The 24103-nt window shown below is 36.3% G+C and overlaps 5 protein-coding genes across 10 annotated transcripts; 1 reads left to right on the forward strand and 4 right to left on the reverse strand.

Moving 5' to 3' along the window:
- Positions 575-2913, forward strand: LOC18611103 (patatin-like protein 1). The gene is made up of 7 exons (XM_007047153.2): positions 575-836; positions 971-1152; positions 1302-1488; positions 1716-1862; positions 1986-2288; positions 2436-2611; positions 2722-2913. Exons 1-7 carry the CDS (start codon positions 699-701, stop codon positions 2792-2794), a joined length of 1206 nt encoding a protein of 401 aa, XP_007047215.2. The 5' UTR covers positions 575-698; the 3' UTR covers positions 2795-2913.
- LOC18611104 lies at positions 3294-8358 on the reverse strand. Its single transcript, XM_018115416.1, has 12 exons — positions 7936-8358; positions 7699-7800; positions 6678-6758; positions 6478-6587; positions 6232-6367; positions 5967-6065; positions 5463-5550; positions 4956-5365; positions 4721-4879; positions 4407-4604; positions 3910-4236; positions 3294-3523 (listed from the first exon to the last, which is right to left on the reverse strand). The coding sequence occupies exons 1-12, from the start codon at positions 8215-8217 to the stop codon at positions 3431-3433; spliced, it is 2085 nt and encodes a 694-aa protein (XP_017970905.1). The 5' UTR covers positions 8218-8358; the 3' UTR covers positions 3294-3430.
- LOC18611105 (pentatricopeptide repeat-containing protein DOT4, chloroplastic) lies at positions 8714-11369 on the reverse strand. Its single transcript, XM_007047156.2, has one exon. It carries the CDS (start codon positions 11206-11208, stop codon positions 9301-9303), a length of 1908 nt encoding a protein of 635 aa, XP_007047218.1. The 5' UTR covers positions 11209-11369; the 3' UTR covers positions 8714-9300.
- LOC18611106 (patatin-like protein 1) lies at positions 11630-13773 on the reverse strand. Its single transcript, XM_007047157.2, has 7 exons — positions 13627-13773; positions 13275-13462; positions 12998-13172; positions 12743-12904; positions 12338-12637; positions 12058-12233; positions 11630-11955 (listed from the first exon to the last, which is right to left on the reverse strand). Exons 1-7 carry the CDS (start codon positions 13750-13752, stop codon positions 11847-11849), a joined length of 1236 nt encoding a protein of 411 aa, XP_007047219.1. The 5' UTR covers positions 13753-13773; the 3' UTR covers positions 11630-11846.
- On the reverse strand, positions 14743-20267 carry LOC18611107 (methionine aminopeptidase 1D, chloroplastic/mitochondrial). Of its 6 annotated transcripts, none has more exons than XM_018114222.1 (11): positions 20041-20123; positions 19639-19694; positions 19055-19124; positions 18369-18600; positions 17971-18132; positions 17835-17876; positions 17499-17570; positions 16661-16740; positions 16066-16163; positions 15486-15533; positions 14743-15268 (listed from the first exon to the last, which is right to left on the reverse strand). In XM_018114222.1, the coding sequence occupies exons 3-11, from the start codon at positions 19105-19107 to the stop codon at positions 15117-15119; spliced, it is 939 nt and encodes a 312-aa protein (XP_017969711.1). In that variant the 5' UTR covers positions 19108-19124; positions 19639-19694; positions 20041-20123; the 3' UTR covers positions 14743-15116. The 6 variants fall into 6 exon arrangements, 5 of the variants coding, with proteins under 5 accessions (XP_017969711.1, XP_007047220.1, XP_017969710.1 ...); XR_001926242.1 differs by lacking the exon at positions 19639-19694 and adding an exon at positions 15883-15942 and having other exon boundaries at positions 15221-15268; positions 20041-20267; XM_007047158.2 differs by lacking the exon at positions 19639-19694 and having other exon boundaries at positions 20041-20255.

Consider the following 24103-nt stretch of genomic DNA (forward strand, 5'->3'; position numbering starts at 1 on the left):
ATTGGTCGACCGGAATATTAAAAAGTTACATTCCAAGTTTGAAACTGAATCTTTCTAATTTGGCCAAGTAGCTAGTTAGGAATGGTGGAACGTGACTCAATCATGGTATATATTAATGCTATACAAAATAAAAAGATGGAGAACAATTTTCATATATACGAGAGCATGGTGATTTTGGTTTAAAAGGCAAACTTCAGGTATCTCTTAGGTTAGCCAAGTAGCACACCCTAAGCATAGTAATTTTGGTTTTGACCAGGATTTCTTTTTCATCTTACCTGTGATACGGTGATTTTCTATGATTCATTAATGGAAGTCTTCTCCTTTTACTTAAAAAACTAGATTAAGAAATGTGAACCTCAACCCGAACTCAATTGGTCCAGGTCAGCTTTGTTTCATTTTTTAAGCTCTGGCAAGCCAGGTTGCGGTGCGTGATTGCACGCCAACGCTTAAAGACTTCGAAGAAGTTCACCAACTTACCAACTTTTTGGATATTCAAATCAAATTCCGTTCAGCAGCTAAGCGGACTAAATATGCAATTCTCTCTATAAATACATTTGTGTTTGTTGATAACTTCAATCATGTGCTCTTCTTTAATTTGCCTGAATACAAAATATAAGTTATCCTGTCTCGCAAATCTGTTTCCTTTTAACATTTTTCAGGCCCTGATTTGCTTTCCAAGTTACTGAAGAAACAACATCATGGAGAGAAGATTATCATCTTTAAAAATCCAACCACCAACATATGGAAATCTGATCACTATACTCAGTATTGATGGAGGGGGAGTAAGAGGAATCATTCCTGGAGTTATTCTTGCTAAACTCGAATCCGAACTTCAGGTAACAAATGAACATGTCGCCATATATACACATATCCAACGAGAATTCATAGCCAAAATTATGTATTGATGTCACTCATTTTGTATGTTAATTTGGTTCTGACTCTGAAGCTTTCATTGTGTGATGAAAAACAGAATATCGATGGTGAGGATGCTAGGCTTGCAGATTATTTCGACGTGATCGCGGGAACTAGCACCGGTGGTCTCATAACAACCATGGTAGCTGCCCCAAATGAAAATGACCGTCCCCTATATGCTGCCAAAGATATAGTGCCTTTTTACCTTGAAAACAGCCCTAAAATTTTTCCACAGATGAGGTAATCAAAGGAAGAACATATCAATACCTTGAGGCATTTTAGTAACTTTGAAATTAAACGTATATTAATTTTTCTTTCTCTTCTTTTCCATTTCCGTAAGCAACTTAAGCTGTTCTTTTATTCATATTCCTGGCTTTTCGATGACACAGTGGGGTGCTGGGTTGGGCTGCAAAGCTATTAAAAGTTCTAACAGGACCAAGGTACGACGGGAAGTATCTTCGCAAGCTAATAAGAGGCATCTTGGGGACGACAAAACTGCATCAAACCTTGACCAGTGTGGCTATCCCTACTTTTGACATCACGAAACTCCAGCCTACAATCTTTTCCACTTATCAGGTTGTTAATTTTCCATGCCTGCCGACCTTCTCAATTTCTAGTTGTCTGCGCTGTAATTTGCAAAGGGAAGTTAAGCTTTCCTTTTCGTTTTGAACACTTGCTAATTGATTCTTTAATATTTATACCTGTTTAGGTTGAAGAAGGGTTTAGTTAATTAGATATTAAATTTTATGCGTGGTCAACACTATAAGCTAAGCAATAACAAAGTTGAGAATTTGGCCATGCAGATTCCTATCAATCCAGACATGGACGCTCCCTTAGCAGACATCTGCATAGGCACGTCTGCAGCACCAACTTATTTCCCTCCTTATTATTTCAAGAACAACAAAGAAGAATTCAACCTTATCGACGGAGGCATTGCAGCGAACAATCCCGTGAGTAAAATATTTTAGATTCCAAAGCAAATAGCAGAAGCATAAATCAAACGGAGTTTCAACAATCGGTGAGTAAAATTTCTCCGATCAATGGACTGACAAGCTATTGGCCTTTGATCTCAGACATTGGTTGCCATCCGAGAAGTGACCAAACAGATAATGAAGGAGAATCCTAATTTTTCCGATATGGATCCCTTGGACTATACACGCTTCCTTGTGATCTCATTAGGGGGAGGCTCGAACAGACTTGAAAAGAAATACAGCGCCAAGGAAGCCTCCAAATGGGGTGTAATATGTTGGTTATTTGAAAACAATCACACTCCAATAATAGATTGTTATAGCGAAGCAAGCAAGGATATGGTTGACTACCATAACTCTGTGGTTTTCGAAGCCCTCCATTCGGAGGACAAGTATCTCCGGATCGATGTAAGCTTCCATTTTTGTATTCTTTTATCCAAATATAATCGAAGTATAACTAGCAATACATGGTAAATAACTTTATCCCAAATCTCACTGTCCTAGAATAAGAAAATCCAATGTTTTTTTATTTTGTTTTTATAAATGGAAAACCAGGATGACACGCTACGTGGTGAGTTGGCCTCCGTCGATGCAGCTACGAAGGAGAATATGGACAACCTTGTAAAAGTAGGTGAGGACTTGCTCAAGAAAACTGTTACTCGCATTAATCTGGACACCGGTCTATATGAACCAATTGAAAATGGAGGCACCAATGAGGAAGCTCTGCGAAGGTATGAATCATCCTAGCTGCTGCCCAATATCTTTCCTGTTTTGTTGTTTCTCCTGGTAGATCTTACGGGGTCAACAATGGCTTCAGACTAAATCATCAAACATTTTCTAGGTTTGCGAAACTACTCTCGGATGAAAAGAAAGTGAGAGAGTCAAAATCCCCACAGGCCAAAGCTTCTGCTTAGCGTTTGATATTTACTTTGTAAATCAAATTTGTTTCTGACCGTTGAGACATTTTATTTTTTACTTATTATTTCAATAGTTTGTCGATTTGCAAGATCCAATAAGAGCTATTATTACTGTATTCGCCTTTCTGTTGATTATTGTCAACAAAATTATTCCGGATTAATCTTATTCCACGTTGCTAAAAATGTTGTATGCAATCAAGCATGATCGTCAAAACATCATGCTATATAAGAAGTTCCATCCGATTGATTTATATTTATATTTTTCATTTTTTTTCTTCTTTTATAAAAGATTAAAAAAGAAATAAAAATATATTTGGATTTTTCTAAATCCCCTGGACATGCAAAATAGAAATTGGATGAAAACATATAGGCACGACTAATATTGAGGATCACTTTAATAGGAAATTCGATTTTATTACCTCTCCAAGCCAATAATTCAATTCAATAACGATGAACCATTTTTCCTGAAAACAACGGTAACTTGTGCTCTAGCTAGTGTATAAAATCTCAATAACAACTTGATCCTTTTTGAAAGTTTGTTTATATATCTACAACAAATTTGAATAAAATAATATTATTCAAATAATTAATAAACAAATAAAATCAGATTTCTCTACTGTTCTACATGTAAAACTATGCAAATATTTGCTGGATTACTGTCTCAGCATTTCCATTGTTTTGTGCAAGGAGATGGATTGCATCAGCCCTTGGCAAAGCAAGAAATTCCTGCATCAACCACAAACATAGTATTGAGATAGGTTAAGCAGCCATAATCCTTGTTTGCATACCAGTAAAAGTAATTTTTGTAAGTACTATACATAGGAGCTAATTTTGCCACAAGCTTTGACAGCAAGATAATGGCATAGGTTAAATATTTAAAAGATGAGACCAATTAAGAGCCATTGTTAAACTCGAGTTTTATGAGAGTACTAGCTAAGAGAACAGCAACATGAAAACAGAGTAACAGAATATTCACCATCTCTGGCAAGAATCCAAGTTACTGACTTCCTCGGTATCAGTAGTAGGAGAGGAGATGATCGAAGGGTTTTTTTTTTTTCTTTTGTGAAATAGTATTTGACTGGTCATGCATAAGAGGAACAAAGTTAACTTACCATTACTTTAAGTATTGCATTCTCATCGCAAATAACATCTCTTGATGATGCTTGATTAGGACTACTACCATCATCTGATATACGGGTAGTTGATGAGATAGTAACTTGTGAAGACCCCAGGGTACAACTATCGGTGTTTGACTTTGATGTGGCCAGAGAAGTTAGCACAGGAGCATTATTTTCCTTCAAAGAATCAATTCTCAAGAGACTTTCAAAACGATCTTTACACATTTGAAGTTTAAACCATTCAGTATGTGTGTGAAGAGTTGCTCTCATTATCCTCATAAGTTGAGGCTCCTCAATACCAAGTCTCTTGCCAAAAGCAACCTAACCAAGATAAAAAAACCATATATTAACAATTTATGCAGAAAAAGTATATACATGTACATATGATTAACCACTGATCCAGAGATAACAAAGTAATTAAAAATAACCCAGGGCAGTGACAAGCATACATATGTATATATGTATCTACTAAATTTCAAACATCAGTGTACCTGAAGCGAAGTTGCAAGAGCATGTAAAGGCAAGCCTGTCACAAGTGCATCTTCATTTGGTCGAAGCAGTGACAACAAAGTCTCCTTCAAGGGCTTCAGCAAATTGGGGTCACTAGCCGCTAAGGGACCTAAATAGGAGCTCGCAACCCTTAGAGCACCAGAATGATCATCCAAGCCAACCAGTTTTAGAAATTCAACCTAAAACAAACAGAACAGTAAAATAACATTCTTTGTATGCTTATTGGCAACTTGAACAGAAATTCACCCTTAATGTTTCACTTAATAAAGCCACTGCCAGTGTAAAATCTACTGACCTGCTTGAGTTGGAATAGCAAAACAGGATTTTGCACAAAGAAGCTTGGATCCAATGCATTAATTTCCTCCACAACCTCAGCAGCCATTCCTCTGCTAGCTAGTTCCCTCATCCCCAGAACAATTTCATATTTTTCTTCCCCATTGATTTTCTCCACTCCCTGCAGAACAAAGCTACATTATTATTTATCAATTTATCATTAAAATAGTAACATAAATAAGAATTCCCAAATATACCTGTTGTGTCTTTGGTATATTTGTGCCGTCAACTTGCATTGCAGTGCCAACCTCTTGCTTCCCGCATCGGTTAGAATGGATATCAGAAATATCTAGTTCATCATGTCTTCCCCTCCATCGCTTGCGTTTACTTCTTTCACCAGCAACATGGCTTCTGTTTCTCAGGAGCCTTGAATTTTCAGATTGATTTGACCCACTAGTGCTACAGTCTTCAAGGTTGTTGGCTGGCTCAGAAGCATATCTTAATTCAACATCAGTTCCTTGCATGGTACTCAGATCTGTAGTAGCAGAAGATTCACTATTTGAACGCTTAGTGCTGCTATAATCCACATCAAGAGAACAGTCTTGTGATGAACAATTCCTAGACTCTTGTTGGTTCACTTTGAAAGATTCAGAAAGTGTTTGCATTCCTGGAAAAGGACAAGTTAATCAGCATTTGCAGAAGGTAAAGAAGAATATAGTGAACACACATTAATGCTAGAGTTTCACAACATGGGATAAAATTACCAGATTCCACAATTCCCCTATAAATACAGTACTCACGAACAAGTTCATCAAGCATGGCAGCATCCAATCTCATTCGACATATTTCATTCTGCATACATAGTCAAAATTAACAATCAACAACTAAAAAGCCAACAAATGAAGGGGACTCTAGGCCCAGACCCCAGAAAGATTAGGTGGATGCATCCTTGTGAGAGAGAGTATCTTCAGAATGTAAAATATTAAATGCACATCCTCATGATCCAGCGTAACTGTGCAGATATTAGTCGGACAATTACTAAAAGGAAGGCACATATTGCCATGGGCCTTCAGATTTGAAGTTAAAACCTACTTTAAGTATTAATTTATCAAATGAAAAATCCTAGTACTCTTTTGATATTCATCTCAGATATATGGGGAAAACAGGAATCACCACCGATTGAAGTATAGAGACCATGCAAAACCCCAACATCAATAAAGTAAGGAATCAGGGAGATGGGGGTGGGATTGATAATTGTTTCAACAAACCTGAAATGCCTGAAACAGATCACCCTTTGCAAATCTCAAGCTATCAATAGCCCCTTGTCTTGTAAGCTCTACAGCATGTGCGAGAGCTTGTATATCCACCTGATTTTCAAAACAAACACATAAGTACACAACATATAAGAGGCATCCATGTAACCTAACAAATAAACACAGAGCATTGCAAATTCATGCATCAACCCATATCGATATATGAGTCATTTCATCCCCAAAAAAATCTAAAAACACCCTAGCTCCAAAAAATACACACCTCATAAAATGGAGGCGCCTCATAAAAACTCTCCTGAGGTATTGCAGGGGGGTCACGTTCCTCAAGAAGCAATCTCTCAGTAAGATCTGAAATGGGTGATGAAATACCTTGTTGAAAGCAAAAACCTTTATGTATGCTGAAAATGTAGGGAAACCATTGCAAACTTATCAGAATCAATATAAATAAGCCCACTATCTCACAGAAAGTATTCCATGAAATAACATCTATAGAGAGTTGCAGTAATACCTTATCAAATACCTCATCGTCATTGAAAAGATTGGATTATATGCATGTAAATGAGCTCTTAAAACAGAAGACAATAATCCAGCAATCTCATACCTCCTCTTCTCATCCCACTGTGCACATATAACACAAGATTCCTTAAACACAAGATTCTTCTCAGCAATCACAGAAAGAGTTGCATATAAGAACAAATTCCAACTCACCTCATTTGCCACTGGGGAAGTTTGATCATCTTTGTCATATATAAAGGCAAGAAGAACATGCTTGAATTCCTCATATGCTTCCTTAAAGACAGATGCAAAAATCTATCAGAACCCCCAAGTGAACAGAATATGTTTGAACACCATTAATTGATTTCCAGGTATAAATCACAGGCATTAAACCAATTCCAAAAATAAACCTATAAGCAGCAGTTAGAGTAGACTGACAAAACAACCAAAAAAGCAAAGTTACCAACTCCAATGACAGTATACTTGCAACACAATGCACAAATTTGGATCTCCTTATCCCTTAACGTGGAAACATATCTTGGAAGTAATTCTACAATATCCATTGTCTAAAGGTTTGGACAAGTCATGCCTCCAAATATCAAGAAAGGAATTAATAAAACACAAGCATGTAAGGTGACTGGAAGACAATTTAGGACAATTACTATTAAAAAGGATTCTCTTTGCAGATTATTAAATACCAATTTAAAATGAATTTTCAACATCATAAGTCATAACAGCACATATCTCACAATTCCTCTTTATCCATTATTTCCCGGAATCAAATAACAACCCACTTCTAAAGAATAGCACAAAAACTTTTCAAGCAGTTTAAGCATTTAGCGATGACACAAGTATTTGAGTTGACAACAAGATGCCACTTATTAAATGAATCTTTAAAGATCATACCATATATGGAGTAACTTATTATTCCTCTTTCTTCATGATTTCTCCAAAATCAACTAAAACAAAAGCATAATCCGCTCCATTTTTCCACACTTTTTATTACCAACTCCATTTCGAACTAGTTCCATAACATAAATCCAAATAGAAAAAATGCCAACAAATAAATCAATAGTAATACTTCAAGGTTCGCAATTCAAAAATTAGCATTGCAGGCGTCTAAATAGTTGTCATTAATAGCATATTAATGCCAAAGTCTAAAAGTAATTAAAAAATTAACAGAAAGGATGAAATTTTATAGAAAAGCGATTAAAAAAACAGATGTTAAACTTACCGGATAGGCATTGAGAGCACAAGGAGCAAGAGAGGTCCTCAAGTAATCAATTGCAAAGCCACGATCCTCCTTTGTTCCATTCCTCAATAACTCAATAAATTTCTTCAAAAGAACAAAACATAAAAAGAAAAAGAAAAATTCAATCACCGATGCAAATTCAAACTCCAAAAACAAAATAACTAATTCCACGTAAGCACATTTCTATTAAAGAAAAATAGGAAGGACTAGGAGATTAACCTGTTTTTGTAACCGAAAGAGGAAGCGATGATCGTCTAGGATAAAAGGAGCATGAGCTCCGAGGAGATCGATAGCGGCGTCAATGTCACCGGCCTCTAACAAACGCCTGATCTGGCGAATGATTAACCTCGAACGATAAGAAGAGGAAGACAGAGAAGGAGAGGAAGGAGAGGTGAGGGAAGGCGAAGACGGTGGCGAAGAGTCCTCGATCAAGTTTTCTGATTTGGCGAAATCGAGGATGAGAGCGTCGAGTGCTTCCCAGTTGACAGGCGAAGAGTCCATGTGTTTGGTTAATTCCCTCGGGAAAGTTTTGAAGAGAGAGCGAGAAAGTGATGGAAAGTGTAAAATTCTGGTTCTGTTTATTAATTTTTCCGTGTGTAATTGGGGGTCTTTTGCATTTAGGAAGGGGAAAGAGGCAATTCCTCGACAGCAAAAAAGGCGGCGATAAGAGGTTAAAAAAAAAAAAAAAAGGAATTGGGGGTTTACATAGGTGCCAGGTGTCACGTAATTTTTATGTGTTTCGTCAATGCTATCCCTGTGTTAAAAACTGCCACGTCACTGACGTCAACGTGGATTCTATCTAATAAAGTGTAAATACCATCTCCTTTTTCTTATTTTTCTTTTTCTTTTTGGTCTCATTTGTTAAGGAAAAAAGATTCCTAAACCCTAAACCCTGTCCAGTGTTTGATTTAGGTTAAGAAATGGGTTCATGTAGACGATGAGACAACCTCAAACAGAACCTGCAATACTCTATAGTCTACACACAAACAAATGGGTGTCCATATGATTCTTCCGGCTCGAACTGCTGCATTATTTAAACGATGATCCTCCAGAGTAAATGGATACAGAGGTTTTCAGGCATGCCGAGTCAATATAATTTGACTAAGTCCTTTCTACCAAGAAATAAGTACACTACAGCAATTGTACACTTGTTTAAGATCCTACTTCAGAATATGGAAATGTCAAAAACAGCGACATACACGTCACTGAGGCAGCGCTGCAAATGAAATACATGTGGTGCATCCGCTGGCAATAACATGTCACAGCTCTTAACATGTCAGTGCTCTGCACATGTAATCCTTCTTATTGGTAGTAATAACAGTTCAGCGCTCTTTATTGGTGAATTAAGTGAGCAAGAAATTTTTCACAACCCCAATCAGCTACAAAACGTTGAGAGGTTTGAACTTGTGATTTTCTCATATAACCTTAAACAGATCACGAAATGAGAATTTGCTCCTCAGTCATTATCATCGGTCCCCTCATTGTTGTCTGCTTTGGAAAACCAGAATCACACTTGTAATCCTGACATCTTCAGATATTCCTTCAGAAGATCATTACACGTTAATGAAGTTCACTTAATGTTTATCAGCTTCCACTTTCAAGCCAACTTTGTCCTGATGGCTTTGCCGATCCTTTTGTTTCCATTTGCTTCCTTACTCGTACAGCATCATTCCATCTTCCAGCCTTTGCATATATATTTGACAGGGTGATATAGTGTCCAGCTTGCTCAGGTTCCAAGCAAATTAAATGTTCAGCAGCTACCTTTGCAACGTCAATATTGTGATAAGCTCGACAGGCAGCAAGTAGAGCCCCCCAAATGCACTTGTCAGGCTTTAGAGGCATTTTCTCAATAAAATTAATTGCATCTTCAAGCCGACCAGCACGTGATAGCATATCAACAACACAAGCAAAGTGCTCCATGCTTGGGCTCAAGTGAAAGCCTCTGGTCATACTACTGAAGACTTTAAGTCCCTCATCCACAAGACCCGAGTGATTACAAGCTGATAGTGCTGAAGTCAAGGTCACAGGACTAGGGCAAACGCCCAAATAATTCATCTCTTTCAGAAGCTGAAGAGCAGCTTCGCCAAGTCCATGAAGTGCAAACCCTCCAATCATTGTGTTCCATGACACTAAGTCTCTGGCAACCATGTTAGAGAACACAGAGTATGCAGATCCAATGGACCCACACTTTGAGTACATGTGAACCAATGCGTTCCAAATTGGACAAATAGAATCAGAATACTGTCTCCTAATATAGGCATGTAATTGTTTCCCCTGTCTCAACTCGCACACTGGCAAAACAGTGCATATCGTTGTTTGATCATTTTTAATTCCCATTCTTTGCATCTCACCAAAACAGTCAACAGCCATATGCCCCAATCCCCGATCAACAAAACCAAGAATCATTGCATTCCAGGTAACAGTATCAGACTTGTCCATTAACTCAAATATGTTCCCAGCATCACGACTCCTGCCACACTTTGAATGCAGTGTCAACAAGGCAGGCCCAGCTGAACCATAAAATGAACGACCAATCATCATTTTAATCCCAAAACCGTGGATCTCTTTCCCACTCAACAGAGCACCAAGATGCCTACAAGATACAAGTGCACTAGAAAGACAATCCAAATCAGGCAGAACAACTCCCTTATTCAGCATATCCTTAAAAATCCTCAATGATGATTCATGTTGTCCGATCCTTGAATAGCCCGATATCAAAGTAGTCCATGAGATAATATTAGGCTCTTTAATATATTCAAAAATTTTCAAAGCCTCATCACATCTTCCCATTCTACAATAACCATCCATTACCATATTCCATGTAACAACGTCAGGTTCGAAACCATCTAATCTCATACAATTCAAAATCTCCAAACCGAATTCTAACATCCCATTACCCACATAGCCTGAAATCATCAAATTCCATGAAAACAAATCTCTTCCCACCATCTCATCAAAAACCCGCCTCGCGCTCGTTAGATCCCCACATCTCCCATACATATCAATCAAGGAATTACAAACCTCTAAATAAAACTCACACCCGCAAACAATCACATCCTTATGCACACAAATTCCAGTTTCCAGACACAACCCCTGCACAGACGCCCTCAGGACCTTAGGAAACACAAAACCATCAGGCAAGACACCTGACATTTTCATTTCACAGTAACTTTCAATGCATTTCCTGTACATTCCGTGCCTTGAATACAAGCCAAGGATGGCGGTCCAGGAGAACACGTTTGGTTGAGGCAGTCTGTCAAACAGTTTGTTGGCGGACACCAAATCGTCGCAATCTGCATACATTTGGACCAATTTGGTGATTATGAAAGTGTTCTGGTGTGACCCATTTGAGATTATCTGTGGGTGAATTTGTTTGCCTTGGCTCAGTGACTTTGATTTGCTGCAGAGTTGAAGGAGATTGTTGAGTTGGGAAAGAGAGATGCGAGGTTTGGATAGAGTTGACAGTGCTCCTTGTGAGCGCCATACATTCATTTCATTTCACAGAAAATCGAGTTGGAATTAATACTAAACAGAGTGCTCATACGAAGATGAGAGCTTGGCGGTAATTCCCGTTACCACTTTCGAACTTTGTTTGTAGAAAGAAATGCTTAGATAGATAAAAGGCAGAAAATGTTTAGATTGCCTAATATGGCCATTTAATTTTTTTCAGCCTTCAACTTTTTGATAGTTTTCTTTTATTTTTCTCCCAATAGGTCCCAATTTTATGTCCATCAATGAATCAATTATTTTTTTTCTAATTAATATTAATTAATAAATTTATCAGCATTTATGTCTTATCACTTATGAGTAATCAGATAATTAAATATTTTAACATCTTAAATTACTATTAATTAAATTATGTGCTTAATGAGATTCATTAAATAACAAAAAACATAATAACTAAAAAAATCTCTTTAATTCGAAACTAGAAAGCTATTCATCATTTTCTTTGCTTTTATTCAACAGTTTATTGTCGTCAAATTCATGAGAACAATGTAAAATTAAGATACAGAGTTTTGTTTTTAGGTACAGTACACACAATGGTTAAGATTTGCCTTATTCATTTGTTCCAACAAAGTGAATTGAATGGTTTAACATTAAGGTTGCAGGCAGCCTAAGAACTTGTAGTATCAGCTTTCGGAAACATGGTGGTCGTCTGGGGCAGAAGTCCTTGTGGCAAGCTGCTTTGCAATCTCTGCCCGACGCAGCTTCCTCTCCTCGGACAGAAGTTTTGCAAATCTGCACTGACCAAATGTAGCTCAATAACCCTGTATGATATCCTATAGTTTTTGTTCCTGGAAATTTTCAAAGAAAAAAAATAGAGAGGGTTTGGATTACAACCTGATGAGAGCTTCTTCATTGGTTCCTTCATTGTCAACTGGTTCAAAAATTCCACTGTCGAGATTCATCATTGAAACAGGTTTCTGCAAGAGCCTTTCACCAATCTCTACGAGATTCTTCATGTTCTTTTGAGTAGCTTTATCAGATGATGATGCATCCCCACTTAACTTGTCATCCTAATTCAATCAAATTAAATAACCCATCATTTAGTTCATCCTTCCAAACAAATTTATTCTGATTAATAAGCTAATCAATGAGAATTGCGATTGGAAATGGGTACCTGGATACGAAGATAGTTTTGCTCACATTTAATAGACCTGAAAATCAATGACATATGAAGGTCAACCATATCTGCTCCAGCAAAAGTTAATGCATCAACTAATGGAGAACTTCCTTCACTGTAAAGCCATCCAAGGATTCCCCATTTTGCTGCCATTGTCGCATTGTATTTCTTTTCCATCTTGGAAGTCCCTGTGCCTAGTGAAATAATCAAATAATTCTCATAGTTGAGGGCTCGTCCCAGCGAAACTTCTTGATCACCTGGGAAAGCTGGCCCTGTTGGCTTCAGTGCTAGCAGTGCCTTCAAAATTAATTAAAAACACAGATAGTTTGGCTCTCTAGTTTTAGACAACCAAAGATCAGACCAAAGACAAAATGCTGAATAAAATATCGAATTGTTCCTTACTGGGTTGTTTGCTGCTATCCCTCCATCAACAAGATGAAATTCCCTGTCATTTCCTTCAGAGTCTTTGGTTTTAAACGTATAAGCTGGAAAATAAGTCGGGGCTGAAGAAGTACTAATACAAATATCTGATAGCAAAGCATCTTTAGAAGTGTCTATCTTCGCCTGCATCATTTCCAAAAGTTTCACTGTCAACATCGTAACACAGATGAATATTCTGGCAGATATATGCATGGAAATTGAAATGGTTAATTCCACCTCAAATGTTGAGAAAACAGTGGGTTGAAGCAATTTGATGTCAAACGTGGGTATAACAACACGGGTCAAAGTCTCGTGAAGCCTTCGATTTCCTAGTACCTTGCAAATGATCTTCCTTAGGTACTTGCCATTGTATTTTGGCCTCATTAGAGCATTCATTTTCATTGTCATCCTCCTAAAAAAGCACCACAGACAGAGCTGTTATATCCAGTATGGTACACGTTGTAAGAAAGAAAAAACTTAATGCTGCTATTGCTATGTATGTAACGACTGGTACTTGTAGTTGCTGCGAGGAAATATTTTAGGGCCGTGCTTGAGATAGAATGGAGCAATGTCTTTCCCCTTAAAAAGAGGACGCCCATTTTCGTCAGGAGTTGTTAACATGGCTGTCATCAGACCCCCTGTGCTAGTTCCTGCTATCACGTCAAAATAATCTGCAATCCGAGCATTTTCCCCATCTAGTTCCTGAAAAAGAACGAAGATTATTTCATTCACTTCATCATCAATTCTACTTCTCCACAAATGTTTTCTGCTTGCATGTTTTCACTTGACTGATCATAGAGTTCTGTTTACTTTGTTAATCAAAAATAATAAAAGAAAGAGAAAAAAATAACGACTAGTCTGCATACTTGTAACTTGAGTTCAAGGAAACTCAAGATGGTTGCTGGTATAATGCCCCTAATTCCTCCCCCATCAATGCTTAAAACTGTGATTCTTTGACCATAGGCTGATAACATGACTGCACGACTCTCCATGGTATAAAAAACTAAAAATGCTTCAAGTATTCAATCAATTATTTGTCGTGACTACAATAAATGGAAGCTTGACCTTGTCAAGTTGTGATTAAATAGCTTCTCTTGCAGTCACATATTTGAGGTTGGGCAAGGTTGGCCTTTGCTTGCAGTTCAAAGATAAAATTAGGCACAAACGTATAAATTATTAGGCAAAAATTTGCTTTATACTCGTGGAAACGCAACTTCTATCTAGCATCTATCCTTCCAAACTGAATTGTTATTTGACTACATAGCAGTTACTCAACTTACCTCTCTCTCCCTCTCTGTTTGCGGACCTCGACAGCATTGGCGGTTTCTTGCACCTTAAACAAAACAAGTGAGGGGTCGTTTTCCAACATTAATTTACCCTTGCACTTGATTGTCTAGAGCTACCCCTGTCTTTGTTATGCGCTCTTGTCTTTTATCTGTTTTCAGTTTAACTGATCAATCAACAGATTGCTATCCATCCCATACTTCTTTTGAAGATGGGAATGCCATTTCGCTATTCATTTAGTTATCTCCTGGCCTAAGCAAAATCATTTCTTGTATCATTATGTACTCTTAATTTGCCTAAAACCAGACAATTGAACGGTTGGGAAAGAAAGCAAGAACATGCTCAGCATCGACCTTTTTTTCTTTCTCATACTCTTTAGGGTCATCAGCCATTCATTAAGGAATAAAGACCAAATGTTATAAATGGTTATCCAAACTTAAAATGTTTTGCATAGTGAAACACTACCATCTCAGCTAAGCTAAAAGAAAGATAGACGGAAGAGAAAACAAAATAACAGCTCCAGCAAAAGCTTGTGGTCGTTATCTCTTCTCTGAAGGGTCATATTGTAGATAAATACATGATGGAAACTTTGATGAGAACAAGCTTGTGGTCGTCATCTCTCTACTTAAAAAGATCAAATTGTAGTTGACACATGATTGAGTATTTGATGAGAACCAAGATATATTTGATATCCCACAAAAACTATAATCACTTGAGAGATTGATTTCATTGATAAATCATGAAAAAGAATAACTAGTTGGTTGATTTACAGTTGTATTCATCAAGGGTTTTTAACGGAATAAACAGGAAAAATAATATAAATTACATAACAAAACCAAGTACTTGGCATGATGAAATTAATTTTTCATCTGCAGCCTCATAAAGGAAGGTAAAAATTACCTTGTAGAAGACGATATTACATATGCATGTTAGAGTTTTAACAACACAACAATGGAGTGCCTTCTCCTGTGTGAAAATTTTGGTTTGGAAGAGGCACGTCAAGCAAATGTGGATGATAAAAATTCCAAAATGGATGGATGTGCCGGTGCTTGCTGCATGGTGCAATATCAATTCAATCTTCACAGTGGGTCAATATTTCAGCCCCGTGTTCGGTTATAAGAATAGTGTGCTCGAACTGTGCTGACAGGCTCCCATCTGCTGTGATCACTGTCCAGTTATCATCCCACATTACTGGATTAATGCTGCCTATCGTTAGCATTGGTTCTGCAAAAAGTGAAAATAAAAGAATCAATAACCTAGTGATACCATATGATGATATAAAGTGTATGTCATTCGTTCCAGTTTATATATCTACTTCAAACTATAGTTAATAAGATAATTATGTTAGCCTGTTAGGCCAACTCAGTACCCAGGACCACAAGCATGAATGTTAATCAACCATCACTTTAGTAGAACTTAAATTCAAGGATGAATAGAATACCGATAGTGAAAGTCTGGTTCAAGACCATGCATCCACCACCATTGTTCCCTGAAATTAAAAAGAAATATTATTCAGTTATTTTGTGGGCTTCCAGTAGAAAATGCTCGTGTATGTATGCACAAGTAGAGATGGGGCCATCTAGAGGATAAAAGTTTCCCTTCCCACAGGCCACAAAAGAAAAGTTGCCATGATATCAAGGCACATGTTTCTATAACTATTCAGCAGTGGAACTACTCCTGCCACTGCTTAATTTTGAAAAAGTCTTATCTGAAAATTGCTATACTACCAATTTTACCAACAACCTGGTATGACTTAAGAAACAAGTACGGTTGAAGCATTTATTTCTAACATTTGACATATTGACCTTCTCATATCATTTCAGAAAGTATGAGCTTACCACTAACTTAATTGCCCAAAATATCAAACCCAATAGATCAAACAATCCCCCTTCTCCCACCTTCCATGAGAATTTTAAAAGGCAACTCCATCGTGAGAAAGATAAGTAGAAGTCAATAGAAATATAAAATCATAGTCTAGAATCAAATAGCAAAGGTAAAAAGATCGGAGTTAGCATAGTTACTGAAGTGTAGAACAACAGGATCAGCGTGAAAAACCCGTCCAACCCCATGGCCAACAAATTGCCGGACAACACCATAACGAAATTTGTCTGCATGGTCACTTAAAAAATCATAAATTACAAGTGAGCATCAAAAAGAGTGGTAACAGATATACATATATATATATATATACAGAGAAAACTAAAAAAGATAAAGTCATCTTAAACTGAAAAGGATGTAATAAAAGATAAATGAATTCTTTGATTAAAAGAATGGGAGAAAAAAACATCAGTAGTAATCTTCAAGTTTTCACCGTAACAAGACACACACCACACTCTCCATATATAATCAAAGCTTGAAGTATCAAGATTTAGATTGACTGTACTGTCAAATTCAAGCATCCTCTATATTTCTCAAATATTTATAACTTACACATGGAAAGGTAAGAAAAGCAAGTTATGAGTTACGATATTCACCACAACCAGAAAAAAATAAATGCAAACATGAAAAGTATAATGAGCCTAAAATTAGTATATTACCACAGCATTTTGCTGTTAAAGAATGCAGATGATACAGAATTTGAAAACAGACACACAAAGACTATATCAAGTGCCTTACTGAATTGTTTTGCCGATTTTCTTGAACTCCACTCCTGGTGCACATATTGATATTGCTTTATCCAGGCATTCTTTGGTTACCTAATCATGCATCCAACCAAAATTTCTAGTAGCATGTAATTGGGGCAGAAAACCACGGGTCAAACAAACTATTAACTTCTAAACTTAGGTCAGCAGAAATACCATTTCAAAATGAAAATCCCAAACACTCAAGTACAAAAAGAAACACTTGAAATTTCAAAGTGTAATAAACAGAATTGATTCAAGATAATTAACAATTAATGGCCAAGTCAAAGACAAAGGATCAATATGTTCAGCAAAAAGGCTAAGCCTAGTTTCAACAACAAAAAGAACTAAACCAGGCAAAATCATAGATACCCTCAGCTCACTCAATCAGATAAGCAAAATGAACATTTATTATACATCTTAGCCTTGGTTTTAGAACAAAATTTTTCTTTTTTAACAACAATAAGACATATATACATACATACACATATATATATATACACATACATACATACATACATACATACATATATATAAGGTCATTTGCAGAAGGACAACCCCCTGTAGAATTTCAACTATTGACCAAACCTGATACGGTGTCTTGAGAAGCTTAAATCTTCTCACAGATCAGACCACTAACAAGCTGATTACATCTCTAAAAATGAGAATGACTGTTTTATTACTTCAATTATATTCAATCATCAACAGTCATAATCTTGTTCTATATTTTCCAACAAGAAAATCATGTCGAAGAGGAACAAGTTTATGCATCTAGTCAACCATGACAAGTAAATCATCATATTACTCTTAGAGGTTAAACTAAAGAAAGTTACCTTCACAAGGTTACTTGCTTCCTCATCAACATCTCCACAAAAGAAAGTTGCTGATGTATCACCATGATAACCCTGCAAACCTCTGTCCCATTAATGAATGCTCCAAAACATAAAGATCAGAAGTTGCAGAATTGCAGCGACCAATTATCAGAAAAAACATGAGTTCAACATATGTTAATGTGTCAATGGCCACTTTGGGATGATCTCCAACACTCAAACCATAGAAAAATCAACGTAGAAATATGTGGTCAGACATAATCTGTGGGAGAATTCCAAAAGAAAACCATCTGGGGTATGCCACTCAATCAAAAATTACTTATAGAAAAAGTTACTTACATTTAGATACACTGTGACATCAATATTGATTATATCACCATCCTGCAAATGAAAACATGTACTTGTGATTTTCTATATTCATACAAACAATAACATAGAATACAGGAAGCAGTTTAAGAACCTAAATAGAAAGGACCTCAAGTGGACAAGAATCTGGTATTCCATGGCAAATGCATTCATTCACTGATGTGCAAACACTTTTTGGAAATCCACCATAGCCAAGAGGTGAAGGATATGCTCCATTATCGATAATCATTTGATGAACTGCTTGGTCAATTTCATCAGTTGTTATGCCTGGCTGCCAACAGAAGTAAACATCTAAATCTTAGAGACAAACCACCAACCTTCTATGTAATTCACGCATAACTGCAGCCCTCCAACTGTCTATTAAGTAAACTAACAACAGAAGAAGAATGATGAATTGCAAGGCTGCTTTGTACCATGAATGCAGCTTAATAAAAGTAGAATTTTACAACAAGCAAAACTGAAAGACCGGTTAGGAGGACATGCAGGCCTTAAGAAATACAATATTACCTTCACTAAGGTCCCGGCATAATTGAGAACCTGTGCTGCAAGCCTTCCCGAAGCTCTCATGCATTCTATGCCCTTTAGATCATGCACTTCATGTCCACTGGCAATTCCAGGCGCCATCCGAGTTTTGACATAAGGTGGCCTTTGTATATGATTTGGAACAAGTCGACGAGGAGATATCTTGCCAGGTCTCAGACGTTTGCGCTTGCTGTTTGGCACTTCCTCCAAATTGCACCTAATTATAACCATTAAACTGTCAAATGTGCAGGTATGCATGTGCATGTTCCTGCTTAGTATGCTATTAGGGAAACTTTCTTATAGAGTTATAGATGCAATTAGCAAACCATATAGATTACCAAGGAGCAAGCTGCAAGGTACCCAAGATGCATTTCCTCCCACATATCACTTTGTAATACATCAACTATGAGAATATCTTTCCCCAATAGAACCTTTTAATAAATAAAATATGAGAATAAATTAACAAAAGGAAGATAGAGAGACAGTTTCCTCTGCGCAACGAGATTTGTAAACAACAGAAACATATAGCAAGCACTACATAAAGCTTTATATTATCATACCAAAAGAATATTGATGAAAATATAGAATCTAAGGGGAAAAAGTGAGGCTCTGTTTCTTGCACCTGTGTCTCAAATAGCAAACATGTTCAATCAGAGAGTCTTCTATCATACCTTCTATTGAATAAGAGATTGGTTAAGCCAGAGAACGTTCTAGATGATTGCATTGACACATGCTTACAACCTGTGAATGCAAATAAAGACAATAGGAACAAAAACGAATAAATGGTCAATGACAAACCATCTTTATCCTAATCACCATATTAAAACATAATTACAGTAACATAACACTAAGACTATGTTTGGTAGAAGGGAAAGAGGAAGGAAGGAAAAGGAGTGGAGGAATAGTGTTTCTTTCCTTCTCAGTTCCCTTCCTTTGGTAAGAGGGAAATAGGAGGGGGGAACGAATATGGATGGAATTGCACATTTCCATTCCCTCCAAATTTAATCCTTTCAAATTGGGAGGAAAACACTCTTTCTACTTAATAATTTCATTTTCAATTTTACACATAGTCTCTGTCTTTCCCTCTATTTTCTATCTTCATACCAAACAAAAACAGGAAAACTTCCTTCCTCTCCTTTATTTTTTCTTTCCTCACTTTTTTCCCTTCCTTCCTACCAAACAAAGTGTAAGTTTTGTCATACAAATGCAACAATTCAATCATATATAAACTATCTGTATTCCAGCAAAAGCATGCCTTTTCAGCATCACGGTGTAGCTTTACTAAGACAGAAGTCACTGCTCCCACCGAACCTAAAAGTATCAAATAGACCATGCTCAGACTATCTCAAATAGTTCAACACTGCATAATTTGAAAAATCCTGTTTGGGCCCTAAAATCCCAAAACCTGTTTATTTGCACTACTATACTTAAAATCATCATTTTATGCTCAAAGCAGTCCACTTCCCAACCTAACACCATAAACTCCATCCGGGTTTTAAACATCTTAACTTACTATCAACTAGAAAACATCAAATTTCAAGCTTTGGGTCCATAGAAAAAAGTAAAGTGGTTACTAAATACTGCAATATATAAAATGAAAGCAGAACCTAAAGTAAATAAAAAGCTGAACAAGGTATTACAGCAACAAAAACAAAACCTGGGTTGTAATTAAATAGTTGAGAAAGAGGCTGTCTTGATTGAACTAAACGATCACCAACAAAAGAAGAGATCATCCTCGGTTGCAAAGAAGAGGCCCCCACCATTTTTCTTTCTTTCACACTTTTTTTTTCCTGTCCTCTCCCGCTTTGTTATCTCTTTATTTGTAACCCATCTTTCTTTTCCTCTGCATTTTTGCTCATTTTCATGGGATTTTTTCTGTGAGAAGCCCAATCTTATATTTGGGCTTTAACATGGATATAAATGAATTGGACCCATTCCCACATTGAAGATTGGATTGCTCTAGGACTTGGGTTGATGGACTAACTTATTGTTGATGACTCAAATTAAGTCCACAACTTTGTCATTTAAATTGTTAGAGAGAGAGAGAGAGAGAGTTTTCTTTTGTTTTTTGGATATGAAGGTCCCAAGTCGAAGTTTGGAAATTGTTAGAGTAAATGAAAATGTGGAATAAATTTACCTCTCTCTCTATATATATATAGTCTAAAGCTAGTATGGGTCCAATAAGCTGGACCTAGTAAATGAATAAAATTAAAAAAAAAAAGGAAAACCAATTAAAATTGAAGAGCTAGGAAAGACTATTCTTGGGCACATATCACCATGTGCATTTTAATTTTTTATATATAACATGTGAGTAAGCAAATGTACAAGTTGACTCACATTTAAGAATGTTCAGTATTCACCGAAATCCAAATTTAATTCCAGTTAAAATTTCTGCCTACCCCAATCTCCAACTTGATTCAACTCAAATTCTTTCACTGTTGGGTCCTGTTTTAAGTATCATTTAGGACGTTCCTTACATCATATCTGTCTTTTATTCGTTTTTGAGTTTCGGATCAAATAAAATTCAAAATTTTAATCAATTAAAATTTTAATTTATCTATAATATTACTTTTATATTATAAAATTAAACTTCTTATTTTACATTGAATCTTAATCGTATTATATTTTATACTTTTATATTATAAAAGTGGGTTTAATAAGATAATGCTTCTATGAGATCTAGATAAGGTTGGCTTGTAATTCTATTGGAGTTAAAGTGAGTAAGTGTTTTGTGAGACTGTTGAAAGGTAAGTATACAAAATATCTATGGATTGCTTTGATAAGTTACTAAAGAAATCTATAATTTTTTAGAAATAAAAAAATTATTTTACTCTGTGAATGTAGATAAAGTATAGAGTCACATAAAATTTTATATTTTTTATTTATTTAATTTATGTAAATATTATCTTTGATATGTTTTAAGTAATTTTCATAACATTAACCAAAAAGTAAAGAATGAAATTACGCAGGCTTTATCTATGCGCATTTCTTGAATCTCAGTTCTTTAATTTGAATGTTACTTAAATTTACTTAATGAAATATTTTTCTCTTAAAAAAGAAATATATTTTACAATTGTTATTTAAAAAAAACATGCACTTTATTGTGTTATTTTTTTTATAATTGAATGAGGAATGATTTGAATTTTATTATTTAAATAGAGAGATTATACATCAACAAATGAAACAAATATTTAAATATTTATTGTGTTATCTTTTATCATTTAAAAACAATTTATGATTAATTTTTTTTTCCTAATAAGCATCAATAGCTACCCTTCATATTCAATCTAGAAATTCCATCGAAATTTCTCATTATCTAAATCCACCATGCTTTCACATGGTTGGACATTATAAAACAAAAAGACCTTCGATTTTTATTTTTTTGTTTTTGATTTTTTTTTTCTCTTTAAGGCAAAAAAACAAAGGAGAGAGCAGCTCGAATGGCGAAAAGACAAAACACAAGAAAAAGAAAGGGCATGATTCGGAGCATCATCTCCGATCTAGCTTGCAAACATTATAATAATAATATAAAGAGAAAAACAAAATATTATTTTATCTGTATTTGTATAAGGTACGGCCAGCCCGCATAAAATGCGGTGATATCCACGCCACGACTACCTGTCGTTTTGTAGAGCCCGCTCTCCACGACAAATTTTCGGAATCCAATGCTCTTATGCAGACACTCTTCCGGGTTCGGTCAGCCCCTCTTCACTGACAATGGGCTCCGCCCCATCTCGCGGCCCCGCTTTTCTTCCCTTCTTCTTTTACCTTCTTTTCCATTTTTTAAAAAATTAGAAAAAAATTTCCTTTTCCTTGCTAAAAACAAGAGAAAGAAATAATTTTCCTTTTACAATTTTCATAAATTTAAATCAAGCAAAATGAAGGGAATGTTGAAGGGCCACACCACGTGTTAGAATGTGAGAGAGTAGTACAGTGACGTCCCCGTGGAAGGCTTATCCATGAAAAGGATTGACCATAAATAGTGTTGTAGAGCATAGTTAAGGTAAAGGACGCGTGAGAAAGGGAGAAAGGGAAAGTGTCAATGTGGTGGAAAATGTGAGGGGATGATCACATCCTCAGAGAGGAGAAAGATTATCTGCAGCAATGCTTTCTATATATTTGTCGGAGGGAGAACAGTGATTTAACTAGAACAAAAAATTATACTAGAGATTACAGAGGTACCATTTTTAACTCTTTCATTGAAAAAAATATGTAGTGGTAGTAGTTTTATTTGATGATCTTGGCAAAGTTAAGTTTAGACGACAAATTGAAAAGGAATCCTAGTAACGTTATCCATGTAGAAAAATAAGCAAATGTCCCTCGATTAGGCAGGGCAACGGGCAGCCCCTAGGTCCACCCTTAACGACTGTGTTACCAGCAATGATTTAAGACATCCCCCCCCGGCAAAAAGAAGGCAAATTGTTGGTGGACACACCGAAGGACCTGACTCAATGCTGTTCTTATGTAAGTTCGTAAGTTGTTTATTTTTATTTTAATTTTTTCAAGGGCCCAATCTGATATTTACAAGGACCTGGCTCTTTTTAACGCCATGCTAGGGTGGGCTGTTAAATTTCTAAGGACCCCCATGTTTTAAGAGGTACAATGTCCTATAAGAAAGAGAGAAACAAAACAGTACTTGGCAAGCATTATTATGACCCCCAAAAAGCAGATATTTCGTAGAAGTTTTGTCAGAGGCCGAGCAGGGATTTCGAAAGGCCCGATAATCATTAGGGTACCCCTTGTCAGTCGGTTGCTCAAGGGGTTCTGATACTGAACGATATTAATGAATATGAATCCCAGCGGATTCCTCACACAAGAATAACAAGAAAAAAAAAAATTTAAAGGCCCACCACGTGAACCAACTTAATTCTACAATGGAATTTGGAGTGTATCTTGAAAGGAAGAGATGAGAAGTTCATGGAAACGAAAATTTTAGTCATTTAAAGTTTGGATAACAATGTTTCATGTCCACGTTGTTGAGTTCTGATCACATTGCTCGATCCCAATCTGCAAAGGGGATAAGAGAAACGAGAAATAAAGTAGTGGCCGTGGCGAAGCATGCATGGAAGACATACAGATTTGAATCAAACTCTACAAATAATTGTAGCATTATTTTCTTTTAGAAGAAAGAGTTCAACTTCCGTGGTGGTCCTCGAGTTTAGGAAAAAGTCGAATTAACCAGTAGAAACGTACATCTAAAACGTTTGTTGGTGGCAAGCACTGTACGATATGCAGAGACGATGCTTCTACATTGTTTTGGGACAGAGTCTTGGGAAAACCCGGTAGGTAGGTACCGAGGTTAAATTGACCAATCAAGGGAGAGTTATCTCCATCTCTCTTTGTTCAATTCCATTTCACCTTTAGGGTTTCTGACCATTTTCTTTTTTGTAAATTTTCTCCCCTCCAATATATTGGACCACTATTAACAAAGACTTTCAATTATCGGACACACTTCCATTGAAGTATTTTCCTTTGGGTTGCCGCAAGTTTCAATGGGAAAAAATCCCTTTTGTTTAAATTTTCTTTTTGCACAACTCCCTCTACTTTATCTTAGACAAATGTAGATAAGGTTTTTCAAGTTGGGTGACAAAGTGCTTTTGGCACAATGCTCAAAATGCTTGATTCAGCAGGCAGGATAGCTATCAAAGCATCAACTATGGATTGGATTCCGTATGAATGAAGCGGGAGCTTTGTGTTTTGTCCTAGTGTCTGGATAAAAG

Source organism: Theobroma cacao, chromosome 1 (assembly GCF_000208745.1).
Source record: "Theobroma cacao cultivar B97-61/B2 chromosome 1, Criollo_cocoa_genome_V2, whole genome shotgun sequence".
Taxonomy (NCBI): domain Eukaryota; kingdom Viridiplantae; phylum Streptophyta; class Magnoliopsida; order Malvales; family Malvaceae; genus Theobroma; species Theobroma cacao.

Excerpts from the sequence above, each read along its gene's own strand:
- LOC18611103 (XM_007047153.2), top strand. The coding sequence starts at position 699 with ATGGAGAGAAGATTATCATCTTTAAAAATCCAACCACCAACATATGGA. Across the intron at positions 2,289-2,435 it reads ACAAGTATCTCCGGATCGAT|GATGACACGCTACGTGGTGA; the intron begins GTAAGCTTCCAT and ends ATGGAAAACCAG. Across the intron at positions 2,612-2,721 it reads AATGAGGAAGCTCTGCGAAG|GTTTGCGAAACTACTCTCGG; the intron begins GTATGAATCATC and ends AACATTTTCTAG.
- LOC18611104 (XM_018115416.1), bottom strand. The coding sequence starts at position 8,217 with ATGGACTCTTCGCCTGTCAACTGGGAAGCACTCGACGCTCTCATCCTC. Across the intron at positions 4,880-4,955 it reads ATATACCAAAGACACAACAG|GGAGTGGAGAAAATCAATGG; the intron begins GTATATTTGGGA and ends TTTGTTCTGCAG. Across the intron at positions 4,605-4,720 it reads TGCTATTCCAACTCAAGCAG|GTTGAATTTCTAAAACTGGT; the intron begins GTCAGTAGATTT and ends TGTTTGTTTTAG.
- LOC18611105 (XM_007047156.2), bottom strand. The coding sequence starts at position 11,208 with ATGAATGTATGGCGCTCACAAGGAGCACTGTCAACTCTATCCAAACCT.
- LOC18611106 (XM_007047157.2), bottom strand. The coding sequence starts at position 13,752 with ATGGAGAGTCGTGCAGTCATGTTATCAGCCTATGGTCAAAGAATCACA. Across the intron at positions 13,173-13,274 it reads TTTCCTCGCAGCAACTACAA|GAGGATGACAATGAAAATGA; the intron begins GTACCAGTCGTT and ends GTGCTTTTTTAG. Across the intron at positions 11,956-12,057 it reads AATGAAGAAGCTCTCATCAG|ATTTGCAAAACTTCTGTCCG; the intron begins GTTGTAATCCAA and ends TGGTCAGTGCAG.
- LOC18611107 (XM_007047158.2), bottom strand. The coding sequence starts at position 20,146 with ATGGTGGGGGCCTCTTCTTTGCAACCGAGGATGATCTCTTCTTTTGTT. Across the intron at positions 17,877-17,970 it reads CAGATTCTTGTCCACTTGAG|GATGGTGATATAATCAATAT; the intron begins GTCCTTTCTATT and ends TTTCATTTGCAG. Across the intron at positions 15,269-15,485 it reads GAACCAGACTTTCACTATCG|AACCAATGCTAACGATAGGC; the intron begins GTATTCTATTCA and ends CACTTTTTGCAG.